The following is a 22,577-nucleotide window of genomic DNA, read 5'->3' on the forward strand; positions in this document are numbered from 1 at the left end:
CGATAAACCACAATCGCAATAGGCTACAATCCGACCTTTATCAAAGTCAGAAACGTGATGATACACATTTCTCCTCCTTCGTCATCAGAACAATGTTTCACCAGGCAACGCTGGTCAACTGCTGTTTGTGTATGAGCAATCAGTTGGAAACTTCCCTCATGTCAGCACGTTGTAGGTGTTGCCACAGGCGCCAACCTTGTGCGAATGCTCTGAAAAGCTAATCATTTGCTTATCACAGCATCATCATCGTGTTGTTTAAATTTCGCATCTGTAGCACGTCATCTTCATGGTGTAGCAATTTTAATCGTCAGTAGTGTATTTTGCAATAACATTCAATAAACATTGTCCAACCACACAGATATTGTCCATTTCCAATTCATATATTGAGCTGTCAAGCTGAGTGTATTTCATTTTGTTGTTAAAACTATTTTCGTTATCTGTCAGTATTTTTAATTCACAAAAGAGGAGGTCAATTATTTTTATAGCTGCATACTTATGTGTTCTTGCCAATCCTTGTTGCAATGCTCTGATCTCTTTGCACCAGACTTTCTTCAAAGGAGGTTGTTCTTATACTGTATTCTACATCTACATCTACATATATACTCCGCTAGCCACCAAGCAGTGTGTGGCGGAGGGCACAATTCACGCCAAAGTGAGATTTGTAATGCTCTCATGATGGCTAAATGTACCATTCACAAATCTTGCCGCTCTTCTGTGGACCTTTTCAATCTCTTGAATGAGACCCAACTGGTAAGGGTCCCATACAGACAAACAATACTCTAAGACTAGACGAACTAATGTATTGTAAGCAATTTCCTTTGTTGAAGGACTGCATCGCTTCAGGATTCTACCAATAAACCACAATCTAGAGTTTGCCTCCCGTTACTTGTGTAATCTGATCATTCCAATTGAGATCATTTCAAATAGTCACACCCAGATACTTGACAGATGTTACCACTTCCAGAGACTGGGCATTTATTTTGTATTTGTACATTAATGGAGATTTTTGCCTATGTTACACTTACTAATATTGAGAGATAACTGCCAGTCATTACAACACGTATTTATTTTCTGCAAATTTTCATTGATTTGTTCATAACTTTTGTGTGGTAGTACTTTCCTGTAGACTACAGCATCATCGGCAAACAGTCTAATGCTGCTGTCAGTACCATCAACCAAATCATTTATGTAAATTGTAAAAAAGCAGTGGACCTATTATGCTGCTCTGGGGCACACCTGAAGTTACGCTTGATTCTGTTGAAGTCACCCCATTCAGAACAACACACTGCTCTCTGCCTGCTAGTAAATTTTCTATCGAGCCATGTATGTCATCGTATAGACTGTAAGTGTGCACTTTTTGGAGCAAGCGACAGTGCAGAACTGAGTCAAATGCCTTTTGAAAGTCGAGAAATATGGTATCATCCTGGTAGTTGGTATCTAGAGCCTGTTGTATATCATGCACAAAGAGGGCCAGCTGTGTCTAGCATGACTGCTGTTTCCTAAAACCATGCTGGTGTCTACAGATGAGCTTCTCAGAGTCTAGAAAGGTCATTGTGTCTGAACACAATATATGTTTCCATGATTCTACAACAAATTGGTGTCAGTGAAATTGGCCTGTAATTATGTGCCTCCGATTTTCTACCTTTTTTATACACACCCCACTCACCCTCTCTTCTCTCCATCTAGATAATTTTCTTCTCCTCATTCACTTTTCTTTCTTACTGTTCCCTTTTACATTAATTTCATTTACATTTTAGTTTAACTACAATAGATTTCCACAGTTCTCTGATATGACAGCTCCCTTCTTTTCAAAAAAATTATTAACTTCTTTGATATGATAAAGTCTCATTCTTATTCAGAAGTAATAACTGAGTACATTATTTTCTGATGTTTGAGCTAGTGTTCCTTTGTCTTGCAGTCTTTCGCACAATCACTTACAAGCTATTGGAACTCCTAATAAATGTATTTTTACAGAACATGACATGTAAAACCCTCTATATAGTTTTAGTCAGTTTTCACTGTACACTACCTTCAAATAATGTGCACCATAAATGTTTGTAAATAAATCATAAGTAACAGCTACTCTAATGAATTTCTTAAAAGGAGTTAAAATATGTTATGATAGCTTTTTACAAAATTGAGTATTTACAAGAAGTTCCTGTATTCCCATTCATACTTTTTACTTTAAACCAATAATTCTTTTATAAGATGCACTCACAAATTGCAAATACGATATTAGACCAGCTGTCTGGCTTACTACACACACATGAAAATTTGTGCTGGCTAGGAACTTGAACCTGGATTTCCTGCTTATTGTGAGCAGTCACCTTAACCACTGCAGCTAGCTGTACATGCCTCATGGACTGCTCCAAACTTACTCGTCATGGTATCTACATCCCATAGCACTCACACTCCATCTGTGTGATTCCCCGCATAGGGAGAGAAATTGTTTTTCTCATCCATTTGCCTTGCTTTGGCATGAAATACAGATAGAGGAGCATCTTTATTTGATGGTGGCTGTATAGGTCGATGGAAATGTTCTTCAGACAGGCATCTGTTAGACTCACAAGAATGGTGTCCAAGCACTATGGGATGTAGACACAATGACATACGGAGATTTGGATTGTCCAGGAGGCATGCACAGATAGCTGAAGTGGTTAAGGCAGCTGCTCATGATAAGTAGATAAATCTGGGCTTGAGTCCACAGTACAAATTCTGATGTATCTATAGTAAACCAAACAGCTGATATAATATCATATTCATAATGCATGTCTGAAGGACATTTAAATTCAACTATATAAACACTGCACTAATTATATTTAATACCAATAATTATTCTTTAAAACTTAATCATTTTAAATGATATTGAGTTGAAACACTTTATTTGTTTAATCACATTCACTCATTTTTGTAACAGTCTGATTATATTAATCTTATGAACATATCTTTAATTCTTTTTTAATTTCATTTGTTGCATTTCAGAAAGAGTGAATGAAGAATCGTTGTTGCTTCTTGGGCATTAATATGCATGAATTTCTGTGCAGGAGGTGGAGCTTTGTACGAATCATCACAACAGCAAGTGCAACAAGGCCAACCCTGTGCTGCAGTGCATGGCCAAGTACAGGGACATGCCCACCCTGTCATGCTTCATCCTCCTCCTTCTCGAAGGCAGCATTCAGCATTGAGGGCTAAGGCACTTGAAGGGGAAGGTCCTTTCTCCAACCACTGTAGGAGTTTTGATACTCAGATAAAAGTAAGCCACATACATATTTTTCTGGAGGTTCTGATATTCAAATATTTTTGTTTCCTGGTTTGCCAAAGAGAATTCCTTGCCTGTTACTGTGAATAAGCAGTTAACAGATAATGACATTTAGTGGTGTGTATCTAGTTAAAAGTATCATATTATAATATAAATAACCATACAGGATGTTGGATGAATCAGTACCAAATTATTGTGTATACAGTTTTATGTCTTATACTATAGAAAACACACACACACACACACACACACACACACACACACACACACACACACACACACACACAAGCATACGTGTGTGCACGCGCGCGAGCAACATTATACAGTGGTTAAGCAACTGGTGAAACATGTTTCAGATCCCTGTCTGATTAGATGGCCAAACAGAAATTTTCTGTGGTTCTCCTACAAGAAGACATTTATATTCATGCTCATTAGCGTTTCACATTTAATTTTTATCCATCTGATATGAATAAAATTGTCATCAACTCAGAGACTGATTTGAAAATATATAATATAATAGACTAGGGAAAATATCTACTCATAAAGCAGCAGCATGAAAAAACACTTAAGAAAGATATGAAAACATACCAGCTTCCAAAGAAGATGTCCCAACCATCTGGCAGAAGTATTGAAGGGAAAGGAAGAGGGATGAAGAAAAAGGACTGATGAGATTTAGGAATTGGCAAGAGTTATGAGAAGTCACCCAGAACAAAATTGATTCCTCCCATACCTTAAGAACAAGTAGCATGAAGTCATTCTCCACAGCAGTGAGAACTGCTGTGATGTGGAATCTGACTGGGTCAGGGTTAATTGGTGGTTGACTCAGGGGGTCAATGCTGGGGCCACTTCTGTTTCTTATGAATATGATAGTCTTCTAATATGACAGCTGATTCTAAAATATTTCTGCTAACTGATGACACTAGGTCAGTAATGAAAGATATTGAATGCAGTATAGGCAATGTATCAAATAATGCAGTTCAAGATGCAAGTTCATGGCTTGTAGAAAATAAGTTGATGCTGAATCACAATAAGACTCAGTTTTTACTATTTTTATTTTTAAAATTTTTTTTCCATGTGTCACAAACAGGTGGTACATCTGTACATAATACAGCTGTCACCAAGTTATTCGCATTCAGTAAATTTAGTTTGATCAGTTTTCTCTAATTCTAACACATTATTCAACTAAAACTGACATTTTGATTATGCAGACTGGACATATGGTTAGTAAGTCTGAAGAATCTAAATTTTTACATGTACAGACAGATGATGAACTGTCATAGAAAACCCATGTTCAGGATCTTGCTCAAAAACTGAATACTGCTATGTTAAGCAATACGACAGTATCTGCAGTAAGTGATAGTTCAACACAAAAATTAGTCTACTTTGCTTGTTTTCATTCACTTATGGCATATGGCATTATATTCTGGGATAACTCTTCTCATTCACAAAGGGTATTTTTCATTCTGAAATGGGAAGTTCAAGCATTATGTGGTGTAAACCTCTTGTCACTGTCTTTTTGGAAGTCTGGAAATTCTGACATTGGTCTCTCAATAAATATTTTTTTTAATGTCATTTGTTGTTATGAGCTTATTCCCAAGAATTAGCAGCTTTCACTTAGTTAATACAAGGCAGAAATCCTAACTGCATTTGGATTTCATCTCCTTAATTCTGGTGCAGGAAGGCATACAGTATTCAGCTGCATCCATTTTCAATAAGCTACCTCAAGAATTAAAATATCGTAGCAATATCCTGCAATATCAAGTCTGAGCTAAAGAATTTCCCCTTGGCTGCATCCTTCTTTCTGTTGAGGAGTGCCTGAAAAAATCAAGCAACTTCCTGTGTTATGTTGTTGAATATGCAAGTATATACTCAGCAGCTTGTTGTGTGCATGGTATTAATGTAAACTTTATTTTATGTATTATTAACTTCTCTGGTGTTAATTTCATGTATTGACCCATTCCATGACCATAGAGATTTGCTTCTCAGTTTGGTACTATGGAACTAGACATGTAAAACAAAATAAAAATAAAACCGAAGGATTGAAATAAATGACTATACCACAGGTATCAGCCCTACCATGCCTGTATGGACTTCCCGTGGGGGGGGGGGGAGTTACTTGCCGTTGAGATTCAATGTTACAGAATTCTTCATGAAAATACCTCTTTAAGCTTCTTTGGCACTCCTTGCTTAACACTCTGAGCTGAAAATAGTTAAACTTGTTGAGCATGCCTTGACTGCCACCTACATCAAGTGCATTTGGAAGGGCCATGGGATCCCGTTAGTTTCTGGGATTGCAAATTTTTACATAGAGCTCTTTGAAAAGGTGGAACATCAAACCACCTGTCAAAAACTACACTTCTTCTGTGTCAATGATATATTTCCAGCATGCAGATGTGGGAGACTGGGGCTGGATGTGTTTCTGGGCCATCTAAACAGCACCAATTCTAAACAATGCATTCACTATAGAAGAAGAGGAGAGTGGATTTGTTTGTTTCTTGGATATAGGTCCTACTAATAAAGAAGAAGGCAAATGGTACACTAGGCCATGCAGCATCTAGGGAGAAAACCCATACAACCTATACCAACATGCAGTGAGTCCCCATCATCCAGAGCAGAGGCAGACTGTGCTAACCACTTTCATACATACGCTGCACAACATCTGTGACAAAGAAAGCTTCACAGCTGAGCTACTACACCTCCAGGAAGCATTCCATAACAATTAGTCCAGTAAACCACAGAGTAGAAGGGCAGTCAAGAAAAGGAAAGCTGCAGCAACCCAGGTAGAGGAGGAAGGAGGCAAGGTATTTTCTTTCTTTCCTTACATAGGGGCTGCCATCAGCCAAAATCCTGAAGCTGCTTGGAAAATACATCAGGACACTCTTTTGGCCACCGCCTAAGACAAAACAATTCCTTTGCTCTGTAATAGACCCTCCATAACATAATATATATCTACATCTACACTCTGCAAACCACCATGAGGTGCATGGCAAGGGGTACGTCCCATTGTACCAGTTATTAACGTTTCTTCCCTATCCTTTCACATATGGTGCATGGGAAGAATGATTGTTTTAATGCCCCTGTGCATGCAGTAAGTATTCTAATCATATCTTCATGATCACTATGTCACTGATATGTAGGGAAGTGTAGTATATTTCTAGAATCACCATTTAAAGTTGGTTCTTGAAACTTTGTTAATAGACTTTCTCGGGATAGTTTACATCTATCTTCAAGAGTATTGCAGTTCAATTCTTTGAGTATTTCTGTGACATTCTCCCACAGATCAACCAATCCTGTGACCATTCGTGCTGCCCTTCTCTGTATACTTTCAGTGTCCGCTGTAAGTCCTATTTGGTACATGTCCCACAAACTTGAGCAATATTCCAGAATCAGTTGCACGAATGATTTGTAAGCAATCTCCTTTGTAGACTGATTGCTTTTTCCCATGATTGTACCAATAAACCAAAGTCTAACACCTGTTTTACTCATGACTGAGCCTGTGTGATCATTCCATATCATATCACTACAAAGTGTTACACCCTGATTCATTGATATTATAGTCACAGGTGACATCATTTTTTTGTTTTGTGAAGGGCACAATTTTACATTTCTGAACATATAAAGCAAGTTGCTGATCTTCACGCCACTTTGAAATCGTATCAAGATCTGACTTACTGTTTATGGAGCTTCTTTCAGGTAGTACTTCATTATAGGTAACACACCATCTGCAAAAAGTCTGGGGTTCCCATTAATATTGTCTGCAAGATCATTAATACACAACATGATCAGCAAGGAACCTAACATACTTCCCTGCAGCACACTTGAAGTTACTTCTACATCTGACGATGACTCTATAACATGCTGCACGCTCCCTACCAAAAAATACTCAATCCAGTCACAAATTTCACTTGATACCCCATATGATCATACTTTTGACAGTAAGCATTGGTGTGGCACTGACTCAAATTCTTTTTGAAAATTAAGAAATACTGCATCTAACTGACTGCCTTGACCTAAAGCTTTCAGTACGTCTTATGAGAAAAGTCCAAGTATGGGTTTCACATGATCGATTGATCGATGATTTTGGAATCCACACTGGTTGGCATTGAGGAGGTCATTCTGTTCAAGATACCTCATTATGCTTGAGCTCAGAATATGTTCTAAGATTCTATGACAAATCTATGTATATGATATTGGAAGGTAGTTTTGTGGATGACTTCTACTACCCTTCTTGTAGATGAGTGTGACCTGTGCTTTTTTCCAAGAACTGGACATGAATTTTTGTTCAAGGCATCTATGATGGATTATAGTTAAAAGAGGGGTAACTCGGCCACAAATTCAGTGTAGAATATGACAGGGATTCCATTGAGCCCTGGAACTTTGTTCAGTTTTAATAATTTCAGCTGTTTCCTAACACCACTGATACTAATACTTATTTCATTCATCTTTAAATTGGGGCAGTTCTCCTGGGTTTTCCCTTATAAATGAACATTTGAAAATGGAGTTAAGCATTTTAGCTTTTGCTTTGCTCCCCTCAGTTTCAGTTCCTAGGGCTGGACACTATCTTTGATGCCACTAACAGTCTTTACATACGATCAGAATATTTTTGAGTTTTGTGAAATATCATTTGACAGTATTCTGCAATTGTAGTCATTGAAGGCATCATGCATTGCTCTCTTGGCAAACAAATGTGTTTCATTCAGCATCTCACTATCTATAGCCCTACACTTCATTTATACATATTTATCTAGTGCATGATCAACTATTCTTTTAAACTTGAGTCATAGTTCCTCTACATGCTCCTGCCCTGTGCTGATAGTTTCCAGTTCCTCATTTAGATATGACACTACTGATCTTTAATCTAGTTTATTGAACATATACTGTATATCTTTTTGCTTGTTTTAGTTGTCCTTTGTACTTTTGCATTTGCCACAACCCCTTTATGGTCACTGATACCAGTTTTGGTGTGGATGTTCTCAAAGAGGTCAGGTCTATTTGTTGCCATTAGATCCACTGTATTTCCGTCGTGGGTGGGGTTCCTAACTACCTGTCCTAGGTTCTTTTCAGAGAAGGCATTTAATAGTGTTTCACAGAATGTCTTATCATGCCCACCACTAACAAAACTGTAATTCTCCAAATTAATTTCTGGAGGATTCAAGTTTCCTCCAATGATTTCAGTATAATTGGGGAACTTACACACAAGTGGACTGAGATTTCCTCTAAAGATTTTGGTTACATCAGGAGATAAATCTGGTGGACAATACAAGGATACAATTATCATTTTATGCTCATCCCTCTACTGAGTCTTGTCCAAATGAACTCACACGCAGCTTCAATTTTTATCTCAATGGATCTGAGTTTATTGTCTATTGTGAAAAATACACCACCTTAATTTCCCATTTGCCTCTCCTTTTAATATACGCTTAAATCTTTCCAAAAAATCTCACTGCTATCAATTACAGGTTTCAACCAGCTCTCTATAACTAGTATTATGTGAGAGCTTCACTGCTTTTCATGATCGCTTTAAACTCTGGCACTTTGTTGCAAATGCTTCAGCACTTTACCATTAGGATTTTAATACTCTCACCTGTGGGAGGCATTTGTTTTGATGCTTTCCTACAGCTATTGTTATCTGGATTGAATGGAGAGTCAGCTAATCTGAAAACCTTGTTAGCAGTCTCTGATGTGCAATGCATGCTTGACCCATTTAGGAAGACCCTACAGTTCTCAACCCTAAGATGACAGTCCAGATAGTTGCAGCCTAGAGAGTCACAGAACCTCTGAAGTCTCTGGTTGAGTCCTTCCACTTGACTCAGAACCAAAGGGCCACAATCAGTTTTGGGGACAATGCTGCAAATTGTGAACTTCATTGAAACTCCAGGTCAAGGCTGGCCTTCTCAATCTTCTCTGCCAGTCGCTGGAATGACCCAAGTATGATCTCAAAGCCCAAATGATGGGCATCATTTGTTCCAATGTGCACCACAATCTGCAGCTGATTCACCCTGTTCTCTCAGTGTCTGCTGGAATAGCCTCTTCAACATGTTGATTATTCACCATACATTTGAACTGCCTACAATTAATAAACCCCTACCCTTTCGCATTTGCATCCTCTTGACACTGAGCATAACAGGTTTCCCAAAAGTCGGTGAAGTGATTCCCACTGGCTCAGTTTCAGTATCGGTGAAAGACAGCACCTCAGACTTGTTGGTTAGGGGGTCAGTACAACACCCTGAGTCCTCCCTGGTTCCCCATCTGCCCTGTACAGGATGCCTAGATCTACCATTGACATGCCACTTGCAGTCTGGTGGATGAGTAATGACAGATCCTCTACCTTCTTCAGAGGAGATGAGAACCACAGGAGAGGACAGTACTTGAGGTACCTCTGGTACTGGCATCACAGATACATCACTCTTGGGAGCTCTTCCAGCACACTGATTTGCAGCAGCTGCCAATTGTTTGACAGTAGTTATGGTGATTTCAAGCTGCTTATGAATGTCAACCAACTCATCCCATGTTTGAGAACAGCATTCACAGTAGGGCTGCATTTTGGCTGATGTCATGTATTACAGGCAGTCAACAAATAACTTTAAATTAAGCCTACTGATTATCTTTTAATCTGTTGAGCTGAAAAGTTGCTAATTCCTGTTAAGAACTGAAGCAAATACACAAAACAAGATTTCTATTAAAGCAACACAAAAACCTGTGGTAAAAATTGCTAGTTTCCTAAAATGTACCACGAACATAAAGAATCCCTTGTGCATGTAGTCACCAATTCAGGTGGCAAACACAGCATTGTATCTTGAAGCACTGTGAGGAACACATCAGATGTGTATAACTGGGACACACAGAAAAATCAGCAGTGGCAGAGCATAGTGTAATGAAGAGCACACTTTTGACTACTACAACACCAAATTGCTGTGCCGAGCAATTATCTACTGAGACAACATTACAAATAAATCCATAGAAATATGGATCTACATGAATCTCATCACTTCTGCTTGGAAGCTCTCTATAGTGACAATATTATGAGAGCACACACTATGCTATCCAGCATGTAAGACACTTCTGGAATGCCTATGCAGAAATTTGAGCACAGCCTCTGACCCACCTGCCACTTCCCACCCCTGCATCCCACCTGTTCCCTGCCCAATGGCTGCACAGGATCCAGCTGCCTGTAGCCAAGTGAAGAAAGCACACCACTAGTGTAGATACGGGGACATCTGCAAATCTCGATAGTTTTCCCAAAGATGATGAGTATGGCACTCATTGAAACATCACAATAACTTAATGCTACCATTTGGCTGGAAACCTGAGAGCTTCTCATCAGTAGTATATACGGGGAAAATCTATGTCATGTACACCAGATATAAATTCCTCAAAATAGTTGATATGTACATTTTTAGAGACTTCACCAAATGACAATGTCACAGAAGATGTGAGTAAAACAGAGGTTCTGCTCCCAGCAACAAACAGTAAAATAACAGATAGTGTTTGCTGGACTCAGGCAGTCAATAAATTAGGAACTAAACACAGAAATTCTAGAACAGTTGATTACTATGGCTTCTCATATTTGTTGTTGTTGCTGTCGTCACCATCTTCAGTCTGAAGACTGGTTTTATGCAGCTCTCTATGCTACTCTATCCTGTGCAAGCCTCTTCATCTCTGAGTAACTACTGTAACCTACACCCTTCTTAATCTACTTACTGTATTCATCTCTTGTTCTCGCTCTATGATTTTTACCCCCCACACTTCCCTCCAGTACAAAATTGGTGATACCTTGATGTCTCAGAATGTGTCCTACCTACCAAACTGTTCTTCTAGTCAGGTTGTGCCACAAATTTCTTTTCTCCCCAATTCAATTTAGTACCTCCTCATTAATTACATGATCTATCCATCTGATCTTCAGCATTCTTCTGTAGCACCACATTTCAAAAGCTTCTATTCTCTTCTTGTGTAAACTGTGTATCGTCCATATTTTACTTCCATACATGGCTACACTCCATACAAATATTTTCAGAAAATACTTCCTGACACTTAAATCTATACTCGATATTAACAAATTTCTCTCCTTCAGAAATGTTTTTCTTACCATTGCCAGTCTGCATTTTATATCCTTTACACTTTGGCCATCATTAGTTATTTTGCTGTTCAAATAGCAAAATTCATCTACTACTTTAAGTGTCTCACTTCATAATCTAATTCCCTCAGCATCACCTGATTTAATTTGATTACATTCCATTACTCTTGTTCTGCTTTTGTTGGTGTTCATTTTATATCCTTCTTTCAAGACACTGTCCACGCCATTCAGCCACTCTTTCAAGTCCTTTGCTGTTGCTGACAGAACTACAGTTTCATCAGCAAATCTTGAAGTTTTTATTTCTTCTCCTTGGACTATAATAGCTACTCCAAATTTTTCTTTAGATTGCTTTACTACTTTCTCAGTGTATGGATTTAACGACATTGAGGATATGCTACAACCCTGTCTCACTCCCTTTTCAGCAACTGCTTCCCTTTCATGCCCCTTATAACTACCATGTGGTTTCTGTACAAGTTGCAAATAGCCTTTTGCTTCTTGGGTTTTACCCCTGCTACCCTCAGAATTTTAAAGAGGGCATTGCAGTCAACATTGTCAAAAGCTTTCTCTAAGTCTACAAATGCTGGAAATGTAGGTTTGCCTTTCCTTAATCTACCTTCTATGAGAGGTTGTAGGGTCATTAGTGCCACGTGTGTTCCTACATTTCTCCAGAATGCAAACTGATATTCCCCAAGGTCAGCTTCTACCAGTTTTTCCATAAAGAATTCCTGTTAGTATTTTGCAACTATGACTTATTAAACAGATAGTTCAGTAATATTCACACCTGTCATCACCTGCTTTCTTTGGAACTGGAATTACTACATTCTTCTTGAAATCTGTGGGTATTCTGCCTGTCTCATATGTCTTACACACGAGATGGAAGAGTTATGTTGTGGCTGGCTCTCCAAAGGCTATCAGTTGTTCTGACAGAATATCGTCTTCCCCCAGAGTTTTGTTTCGACTTAGATCTTTCAGAGCTCTGTCAAATTCTTCTTTCAGTAACATATCTCCCATCTCATCTTCATCTACATCCACTTCCCATTGTGTTATATTGCCTTAAGTTCATCTCCATTGTATAGACCCTCTATATACTCTTTCCATCTTTCAGCTTTCCCTTTTTTGCATAGGACTGGTTTTCCATCTGAGCTCTTGATATTCATACAGGTGGTCCTCTTTTCTACAAAGGTCTCTTTAATTTTCCTAATTTCCCCTAATGATATATGCCTCTAAATTCTTACATTTGTCTTCGAGCTATTTCTGCTTAGTCATTCTGCACTTCTTGTCAATCTCATTTTGTAGATGTTTGTATTCCCTTTCACCTGCTTCATTTACTGCATTTTTATATTTTCTCCTTTCATCTATTAAATTCAATATTTCTTGTGTTACCCAAGGATTTCTAAGAACCCTTATGTTTTTACCTACTTGATCTTCTGATGCCTTCACTATTTCATCTTTCAAAGCTGCCCATTCTTCTTTTACTGTATTCCTTGTCCCTGTTCTTGTCAATCATTCCTTAATGCTCCCTCTGAAACCCTCAATAACCTCTGGTTCTTTCAGTTTATCCAGGTTCCATCTCCTTAAATTCCTACATTTTTGCAATTTCTTCAGTTTTAACTCACAATTCATAACCAATGAATTGTGGCCAGAGTTCATATCTGCCTCTGGAAATGCCTTACAATTTAAAATCTGGCTGTGAAATCTCTGTCTTACAATTATATAATCAATGTGAAACCTTCCATTGTATCCAGGGCTCTTCCACATCACCAACCTTCTTTCATGATTGTAAATGATTGTTAAACCGAGTGTTAGTGATGATTAAATTATCCTCTGTGCAAAATTCTATTAGGTTGCTTCCTCTTTCATTTCAGTCCCCTATTACTATTAAATTTTTGTCTCGCTTCACTGGCTAAATATTTTTTTTTATCTCATCATCGTCATCATCATCATCATCATCTGCGGAGCTAGTTGGCATACAAACTTGTACTATTGTGGTGGGTGTGGGCGTCATGTCTATTTTCGCTACAGTAATGTCTTCACTAATCTGTTCATGGTAGATTATCCACATTGTTATTTTCTTATACATCATTGAACTTACGTTTGCATTATCCCTACTTGATTTTATATTTAGAACTCTGTATTCATCTAACCAGAAGTCCTGTTCCTCCTGCCATTGACTTCACTAACTCCTGCTATATCCAACCTTAACCTATCTATTTCCATTTTTAAATTTTCTAACCTACCTGCCTGATTAAGGGATCTGACATTTCATGTTCCAATTCATAGACCACCAGTTTCATTTTTCCTGATGATGACATCCTCGTGAACAGTTCCTACCCAGTGATCTGAATGGGGGACTATTTTACCTTTGGAATATTTTATGCAAGAGTTTGTCATCATTATTTAACCATACAGTAGAGCCGCATGTTTTTGGGGTAAATTATGGCTGTAGTTTCCCTGTTCTTTCTGTCATTCACAGTACCAGCACAGCAAGGCCATTTTGGTTGATGTTACAATCCCAGATCAGTCAGTCATCCAGACTGTTGCCCCTGCAATTACTGTAAAGGCTGCTGCCCCTCTTGCTACAGTACAACTGTCTGTATTGCTGAGGCATGCAAGCCTCCCCACAAATGGCAAAGTCATTGGGGAGGGAGACCTCATATTATGCTATATAATGTATCAGAAAACAAGTTGTAATCCCATTGTAATTTATAAAATATTAAATTCAGGAAATCATCTAGCATCTTTGAGGAATCTGCAATCAGAGTTCATAAGAAAGGAGACAGAGCATCTCTGGATAACTTTGCCTACACTTTTAAAAGGATACTTCATGCCTAAACATGAAATCAAATAATATATGTAGTATTGTGGCCTTATGTGGGCTCCACAAGTAAAACAAAGGTCCTAGGTATACAGAAAACAATATCACTTTTATTTTAACCATTATAAAAGTCTTGCTTCATATAAAATCCACTGATGTTACAAATTGTCTGTATAAAGAACATAAATATCAGAAATTATATAAATTATCTCTTGAGCTTATGGCAGACTGACAAATCTAGAAGTTCCACAACAAATGTGAACCATTATCACTTTTGAGTGAAATTAGAACAAATTCAAAAATACAGATAGACCACAAGGAGACAGCTGCCCATTAGTCACAAGCACTAAGTTCGATAAACCAGCAGATGCCAAATCCTTGCACCTGAGTTTACAGAGGCCAAGTTGCTGAGGTGGATGTTCATGGCTGACTAATGGCTGCTTCTTGTCATGGCAAAGGCATGTAGTTCTGGTTCAGGCAGCAGCTGGAGCTGGCTTGCCAAGGCTGGGCAGTGACCTTAATACTGCATAGGCAGATGGATATGGCATGGTCTGTTTGCAGGTACATGACTTACTGGAAGCAAGTACTGCTGAGTTCACCACACCTCCTAGTGGTGGTACAGTTTCCAGCTGTAGGAGAATTGATCACTGTTTGTTGTGGTGCTGGCTGTTAGAGTTTCCCATGAAGACAAACTGGTGTTATCATCCAGCAATGATGTGTGCTTGTTTCCCAAAGACAGTTCACCTGCAAGCTGGTGTTTCTGCAACCTGCTGGACTTGCATGTTATATTGATGGACTAGTGTCCCGACACAGCATGTAGCTCATTGCAGTAAGGGTTTAGACAAGTCTCTCTACAGTTATGGTAGTTGAGAGCATGGGAATGAAGATATGCAGTTGTTTTGAAAATAAGAATGTAATCTATGTAACACTGTTGGATCCAAGGAAATATTTAATATTGTCCCAAGAACATTTTTATCAGAAATCTTTATCACTACATATCAGGAGAGAATATTCTATCCCTAATACAGCCTCAGGGGAATGGTAGGAAGTTATTATTGAAGAGAAATTATCAAAAGCCAGACTATCTTCCAGTTTCAAAGGTTTCTCTCATGGGCCTGTTGCTAGACCTTAACTGTTCATTATTCATTAAACTGAAGTAGCTACAGTTGTACCTTGTGGTGTGGTACTATATTTAGATGGCACAACAATCGTAACATGTGATTTTGACATTGAATATTTCCAATACAGTGCACTGGTAATGATGAAGAGGTGAACCGTTTGGTTTCAGACAAATGTAAGACAAAAAGTTACAATAAAATTGGACACATTATATTCATCTGAATGCTCCCTGTTCTGATTACAAATCAGTCAAACTATTAAGATTTCACCTATACCAAAAGCTTTGCTGGGATACCCACACACAGGAGAACTATGTGGCAGATTAGCTAGTGTCATTTGTCTGCATTACAAGCTAAGGAATTATTTCAGTAAAGAACTCTTAATATATGCAGGTTTGGAATTCTTCCCTCCCATCTCATTTAATGGAGTACTGGTATGGGCTACTTCTATAGTCTCAAAACTAGTGTTTAAATGAAAAAAGAAAGGCAACGGGTGCAATGCCGAACTTAGCCATTTGAATCATGTGGAGATTATTTCAAACAACTTAATATAATGATAGTACTTAGCCTATATATCTATAATACCTTTTTATTTATTAAAAATATAAGTAAGTATAACCAGAACTGGATACAGTTAACTTGTCATATTCTAGGCATGCAATAACCCGTAACAGCTACAAATCTCTTGGTCTTGCCTACTTCCGTGAATTACTTGAAAGTACCAATAAATCAGTTTGAAAGTATCATTGAAAAATGGATGAAAAGTAAAGTATTTTATGCTGCCCATTAATTCTGGGAGTGTGTGACAAATGGTCTACAGTTCTTATTTTAATCAGCTATAAATAAATAAAATGTAGTATGTAACCATAATTCATACAGTGTATCTATTTAATATTATTGTCATATACTTTCTGCCATTTACTTAACTGTTTGATTACACTATATAACAAGAAATTGTTTATGTCAATGTAACAACACTTTCTGAATAAAAATGACCAGTGCAGAATGAAAATGACCAAAGTGTGACCAAACAACAGCTATTTTTTAAATATTTATGATATTCTTGTTTTTAAAAGACATAGAATAGAAAATTGTTCATTCATGTACTTCAATTAATAATCACCAAATAGCACCCATTGTCATGTTTTTTTTTTTTTTTATTAGTTTTACATCCATTTTCTTCGTTAGTACCATAGGTTACTACCAGATAACACTCAATTGCAAAATTATTCCACTGTTTTATAGATTACTCAAAATTGGTTGTATGTTTTTTTTGTTGTGTCTTATTTGTCTTGTATCCAGCTCCATGGAAACTGAATGCCCGTAGGAGGTAATGGACCTAGATGGCCATTAGAGGACATAGTCTTGCCGCAGTGTTGCACTCGCAGTGTGAGCATGCCACTCGTCTCACCGCATGAATACGCCACCTAACAGTGTGCCTCACAACTGATATAAATACAGCTGCCTAGCAAACAGTCAGCCATTTCTGTACTCTAGTCTGATATTGTTGGTTACTATCATCATTGTACTATGGACTACTGGATAACAACCTTGCTTGGCACTTGGTCTTTCTCTCTGGTTGCAATTTTGACTTAGCTCTTTGCCTGTTGACAACATTGTGGTGAAGTTTTCTGCTTTGCATTTCATTGTTTATGTACTTTTCTTTGGTCTTGTCCTGGTGTATGTCCTATCTGCTGTCAGTCAGCTGTGTTTAGCTCAGCTACAACTTAATGTTGTGTTCTGTCCACAGGAGGACTGATGACCTTGCTGTTTGTGCCCCTCCCCCAAATCAGCGAACCAATCTTCTGCAGGCAGCCCTTACACCTTCCAGCTTGAGGTGTTCTTTCCTGGGTTCTGATGAATGCACTGATATCCAGCTACTTGCAGATATAGCAATATTTTATTCCTTCTTGCACTTCAAATATCAAGATATGTCAATAAGAGCTTTGGATTGAATGGCAACAGCTTTCTCTAGGGCAGAAGTGTTGTTTGTCATATCCTTGTTTGTCACAAAACACTCTACTTATACATTACATTGTGTGGTAGATATCTGTCCAATCACTGAAGGTTTCCTTTCTTGATAAGATCAAGAGATGTGCATATACAAGAATGGGAATGTTTACTTGTGGTTTCATTTTGGAAGAGACCATATACCAAATGCAGTATGAAATATTTGTATTACTGATGGATTCTGAGATTACACAAGAATATATGTATACAAATATACAAACTCATAAAACAATAGAAAAAGCAGAATACGGCCCAAAAAAGGTAAATAGCCTTTCCTGAGATATGTGAAAGTGAGAAAAATTATTAAAAGAGCTTGTACTGTAACTGGTAACTAAATATAACTGAAATGATTGTACATAGAAAATGATGATTTTATAATAAAGGAGGATATTCAAAGAGAGAGTGAGTTGCAGTATACAAAAAATAAAATGTAACAGTATAAAGAAAAATACAAAGAGATTACAAACAAATGATGTGCTCCAAATAGCTCACTGGATACAAAGCACATAATTTTACAGCATTTCTAGTTCCCTTAATGAGGAAGCTTTTAAATACCTAAGTCTAGTCAGCTTGTTTAGTTTTCTATCCTTTTGTTTCAGGAACTAAGTCAGCAGCTCTGTGGTGTAAAGGAGCGGCTTGGTGAACTTCACAGAGATGTCACGTTATTGCGCCGGGCACATACTCCACCCCTGGCTGCACGATATGAGCATGTTACTAGAGAATGTTCATTACTAGAAGAACAGTTAGAAAGGCATCAAGTTGAACTTGAAAGGCTGAAAAATGTTTTTGATACTTTATGGGAAGAACAACTTTGCCGAATCCATGTGGAACAAGAGATCTTCCAGTCACAGGTATCCAGTAGCTTGTATTAATTTTTACAGTGCATCTTTATTTATTGTTACTTAGTGCTATATAGAAAGTAACTTCAAAGTTAATATCATTTTCATGCATAAAGGTCATACCCATAATATTAATTGTGACGTAGGTGTAATGAAATCCTGTTATGATCATAGTGTCAGGGATATGAATATTGACTTGATGGAACTAATTATGATGAAAGACACCTACGGTAGTCAACAAACAGTACGTGTCAGTTTTGAGGGTTGTGATGTGAACACAGAAAATTTCTAATGTCAAAACTTCAAAATTATTTATTCTCACATAAAAAAGATGTGTCACTATAGTTAACATAACCACAACTGAATGGGTATTAATAATTAAAAAGTTAATTTTAACAAAACCATCTCATAGTAGAAATATTGAGAAGATGATAGCAACTACTGATCCTAAAATGAAACTCCAACTATATTGTAGAGGTTACACTGTAATGGCAATTTCTAACAGACTGAAGTTATGTGCTAGACTAGGAGTCAAACCCACATCTCTGCCCTCCAGGGAAGTTGTAGTACTCACATTATTCTCAGAACTGAGAGCTGGTTGCAACCCATAGTAGAAATCTCAGACAAATATAGTGAGACATATCGAAGAGACAAATTAGACACTGTAGGAGGTTGAGTGTTCATTGGTGTTGAGAAAAATATTGTGCCTATCAAGGTTGAAATTGAGTCTGATTGTGAAATTATCTGCATACAAGTAACAGGACTAGGTAAACTCAAGTTAATTGTTGGATGTTTTTATTGAATACCTGATTCTGCCCTAGTAACTGTAGGATCATTCAAGGAAAGTCTATGCTCAGTAGCACAGAATTAGTTACAGGCAAATTTAACATACCGAGTATAGAGTAGGATGTCTGAGGATTCACTGCAGGTAGTACAGACAGTCTTGTTGCTATCCTTGTATGAGGAGTCATCAGGACACTTGAAGGAATAACTGTTTATTAATAACACAAAACTTGATTGTATTGTCCTTGGATGAATGTCCATACAGCTAACTACATTTATTTATTTATTTTCTGTCCATATAACAAAAAGTTTTTGGACATTGTCAGGAAAATTTAGCTTACATTACACACATTCAGTAAAATATTTACATTCTTTCATAACATCATATGGATCAGACACATGTCTGTACACACTATTTTTCAAAAGGGCACTACAAGCAGATTCCTCTATAGTGTAACACAATTTAGCTTATATTTGTAATAGTACAGTGCTCATAATACAGTGTATAATTACATTCTTTCATACCACTGATTGATCAAAGACATTGTGTGTATACACTGTTTTCCAAGATAGCACTACAACTTAAAGTCCTCTATAGAGCAACAACACTTCTCTACTAATAATTGCTTCAGTCTACTCTTTAGCATATTTTGATTTGCTTTCTTGAATTCACAGGGTAGTGCAATGTAGAAAATTGCTCCCATGCTATGTGGGCTGTGCTCCATTGCCTTTTTATTGGTCCCAATTCTATGAGAATTTTCCCTTCCCTGTGTATCATAGTTGTGTACATTACTGTTTGTCGTATTAAATTCAGGATTTTGTTTCATGGACATGACTGTCTGCAGTATATACACGGAGTACACTGTAAGACTTTTATATTTTCTAAAGATGTCTCTACAAGGCTCTCTCTTCTTTACCTTGGCTACCATTCTTACTGCCTTTTTTTGTAATCTAAAAAGTCTATTTATATGAACTGCTGGTGCCCCACCCCATATCTCAATACCATACTGAAGGTGCGGATGAATCAACCAAAAATATATTTGCCTTAAAGATCATGGTGCGAGAAGGCTGAGACCCGTTTCAGAAGATACACATTTCTACTGATTTTCTTCCAAATATTATCTACGTGTTCTTTCCATGATAAGTGTTCATCAACAACGATGCCCAAAAATGTATGTGAATTTGCATATGCAAGACCCAATGGGGATTTAAATACAGTATCAGTTATGGCAGCATTATAACTGAGGATGAACTTCATTATTCCTGTTTTGTCTTTATTTACAAGAAGCTTGATTGATGTAAGGTATGTGGACAGAGTATTGAAACTGATATCGATACTGTTAGCTGCAGACTGCATATCACTGCCACAGCTAATGAAGGATATGTCATCGACATAGCTTACAACCATGCAGTTTTGGGGTTCAAATAAGTTATTTACATATACAAGGAACAGAAAAGGCCCTAGTATGCTTCCTTGAGGCACGCCACATTGAAGTGTCCTGGAGGTTTATTTAGTTGTTAGGAGCTGCTCATTATTTTTATAAGTTAGCTTTACACACTGTTTCCTGTCTTTCAAAATAGGAGGCAAGTAGTTTCAAGGCTAGTCCTCTCAACCCGTACTCTTCTAGCTTATACAGAAGAATGTTATGATTCACAGTATCAAAGGCTTTACTCATATCTAGGAAAGTGCCTATTACGTTGTCACTTTTTTCCAGCTTATTTAATATTTCATGTATAAAAGATGCTACTGCTGTTGTAGTAGATCTCCCTTTTCTAATTCCATGTTGTAGATTGTTTAATAAATTGTGTTTGGTGAAATATGATACAGCTTGATTTAGTATTACTCTCTCTAACAATTTGCCTAGTTCTGAGAATAATGATATTGGCCTGTAGTTTTTAGTGTCAGTTTTTAATCCCTTTTTATGCACTGGTATAATTTCAGTAATTTTGAAACGGTCAGGGATTACACCATTACTGAGGGAGGTATTTATCAAGTGAGTCAGGGGTTTCACTAATTCATCCCTACATTCCTTTAGCAGTTTAGGTAAAATGTCATCCCAGCCACAAGACATTTTTGGTTGAAGTGCTGATATGATTGCTAGGACGTTCCTCTCAGTAATGCCGTGGATATAAAAGAACTGGCTAGATTTTCCAAGGCTAAAATTTTGTGGCTTGACATGAACTTCATTTGTACCAACTGTACTGAACTTTTGTATAAATTTCTCACACATTTATTTCTTCACAATTTTCTTTTAATGTTATGTTGCTGTGTTCACAGGAATTCTGCTTCCCACTTTCTTTATGCATTATTTTCCAGGCAGTTTTACTGATGCAGCTAGAGTTCCTTATTTCAGAGGTATATTTCTGTGCTTTTACGTTAGTCAAGGACTCTCTGTAAGTTTTTCTGAGCAGTTTATATTTTGTTGAGAAATATTGTAGTTTAGTATCTCTAAAAAGTATATAGCAATCTTTCATTTTCTACCTCAGTTCAATAATTTCAGAAGGGAGATTCTCAGGTTTATGGTTTGTAGCTTTATTTACTTTTTTAACTAAGGGACAGGTTTCATTTAAAGTGTTACTGAATAACTTTATAAATATTCCCATTTTTCATTCACTTCAGCTGCATTGTACATTGGTTCCCATTTTTCATTCCCTAGTACCATCTTAAGTTTAGAATAATTAAATTTTCTTTGTATTGTATTGTATTGTATTTTTATTGGTCCTGTTGTCTACATAGCAGCTTATGCATAAGACATTGGACAAGTCACGTTATAAATATACAGGCTGAAAGTCATTTCAAGGCATACATATTTAAGGTTACAATAATACACTTTACGCATAAGTATTTATATAACTCATTTCATAAATTTTACCGAGCGAGGTGTCGCAGTGGTTAGCATACTGGACTCGCATTCGGGAGGACGACGGTTCAATTCCGTCTCCGGCCATCCTGATTTAGGTTTTCCGTGTTTTCCCTAAATCGTTTCAGGCAAATGCTGGGATGGTTCCTTTGAAAGGGCACGGCCGATTTCCTTCCCAATCCTTCCCTAACCCGAGCTTGCGCTCCGTCTCTAACGACCTCGTTGTCGACGGGACGTTAAACACTAACCACCACCACCACCATCATAAATTTAAATATTCTTCAATGGAGTAAAAGCAGTGATGCTGTAAATATGACTTTAGAGATTTTCCAAATGTATTGACCTCAGTGATAGATTTTATGTTTTCAGGAAGTTTGTTATAAAGCTCAACTCCCATGTGAAAAGTACCTTTTTGGCACAGTGCTGTGCTGATTTGAGTCACATGTCAGTTTCTGTTTTGTCTGGTAAAGTGCTCATGCATATCACAGTTTTTTTGCAGTCTCCAGTCCTTGCCTATTACATTTAATTTAAAGAACAAAAGGGTTTCCATAATGTATACACATGGTAATGGAGGAATAGCAGATTTCTTAAACAGGGGTTTACAAGAGTCTCTAGGCTTGCACCCAAACAAGATTCTAATGGCCCTTTTTTTGTAGTTTAAAAGTGCTATTAGCTGTTTTAGAGTTTCCCCAGAAGGTGACACCATATCTAAGACGAGAATGAATGTACGCATGATATGCATTCAATACTGTTTTCTCACTACAGCATGATTTTAATGAACAAAGAAGGTAACATGTTTTGCTCAGTTCTGCATTGAG

At 37.4% G+C, this 22,577-nt stretch overlaps 1 protein-coding gene across 1 annotated transcript in view; it reads left to right on the plus strand.

The window, feature by feature from the left end:
• Positions 1–22,577, plus strand: part of LOC124556534 — a 487,563-nt gene that overhangs the window by 305,013 nt on the left and 159,973 nt on the right. The window contains exons 9-10 of the mRNA XM_047130488.1: positions 3,045–3,253; positions 17,876–18,127. Of these exons, the coding sequence (XP_046986444.1) occupies positions 3,045–3,253; positions 17,876–18,127 (461 nt within the window). The remainder of the gene's footprint in view (positions 1–3,044; positions 3,254–17,875; positions 18,128–22,577) is intronic.

This window comes from Schistocerca americana, chromosome X, assembly GCF_021461395.2.
Source record: "Schistocerca americana isolate TAMUIC-IGC-003095 chromosome X, iqSchAmer2.1, whole genome shotgun sequence".
Lineage (NCBI taxonomy): Eukaryota > Metazoa > Arthropoda > Insecta > Orthoptera > Acrididae > Schistocerca > Schistocerca americana.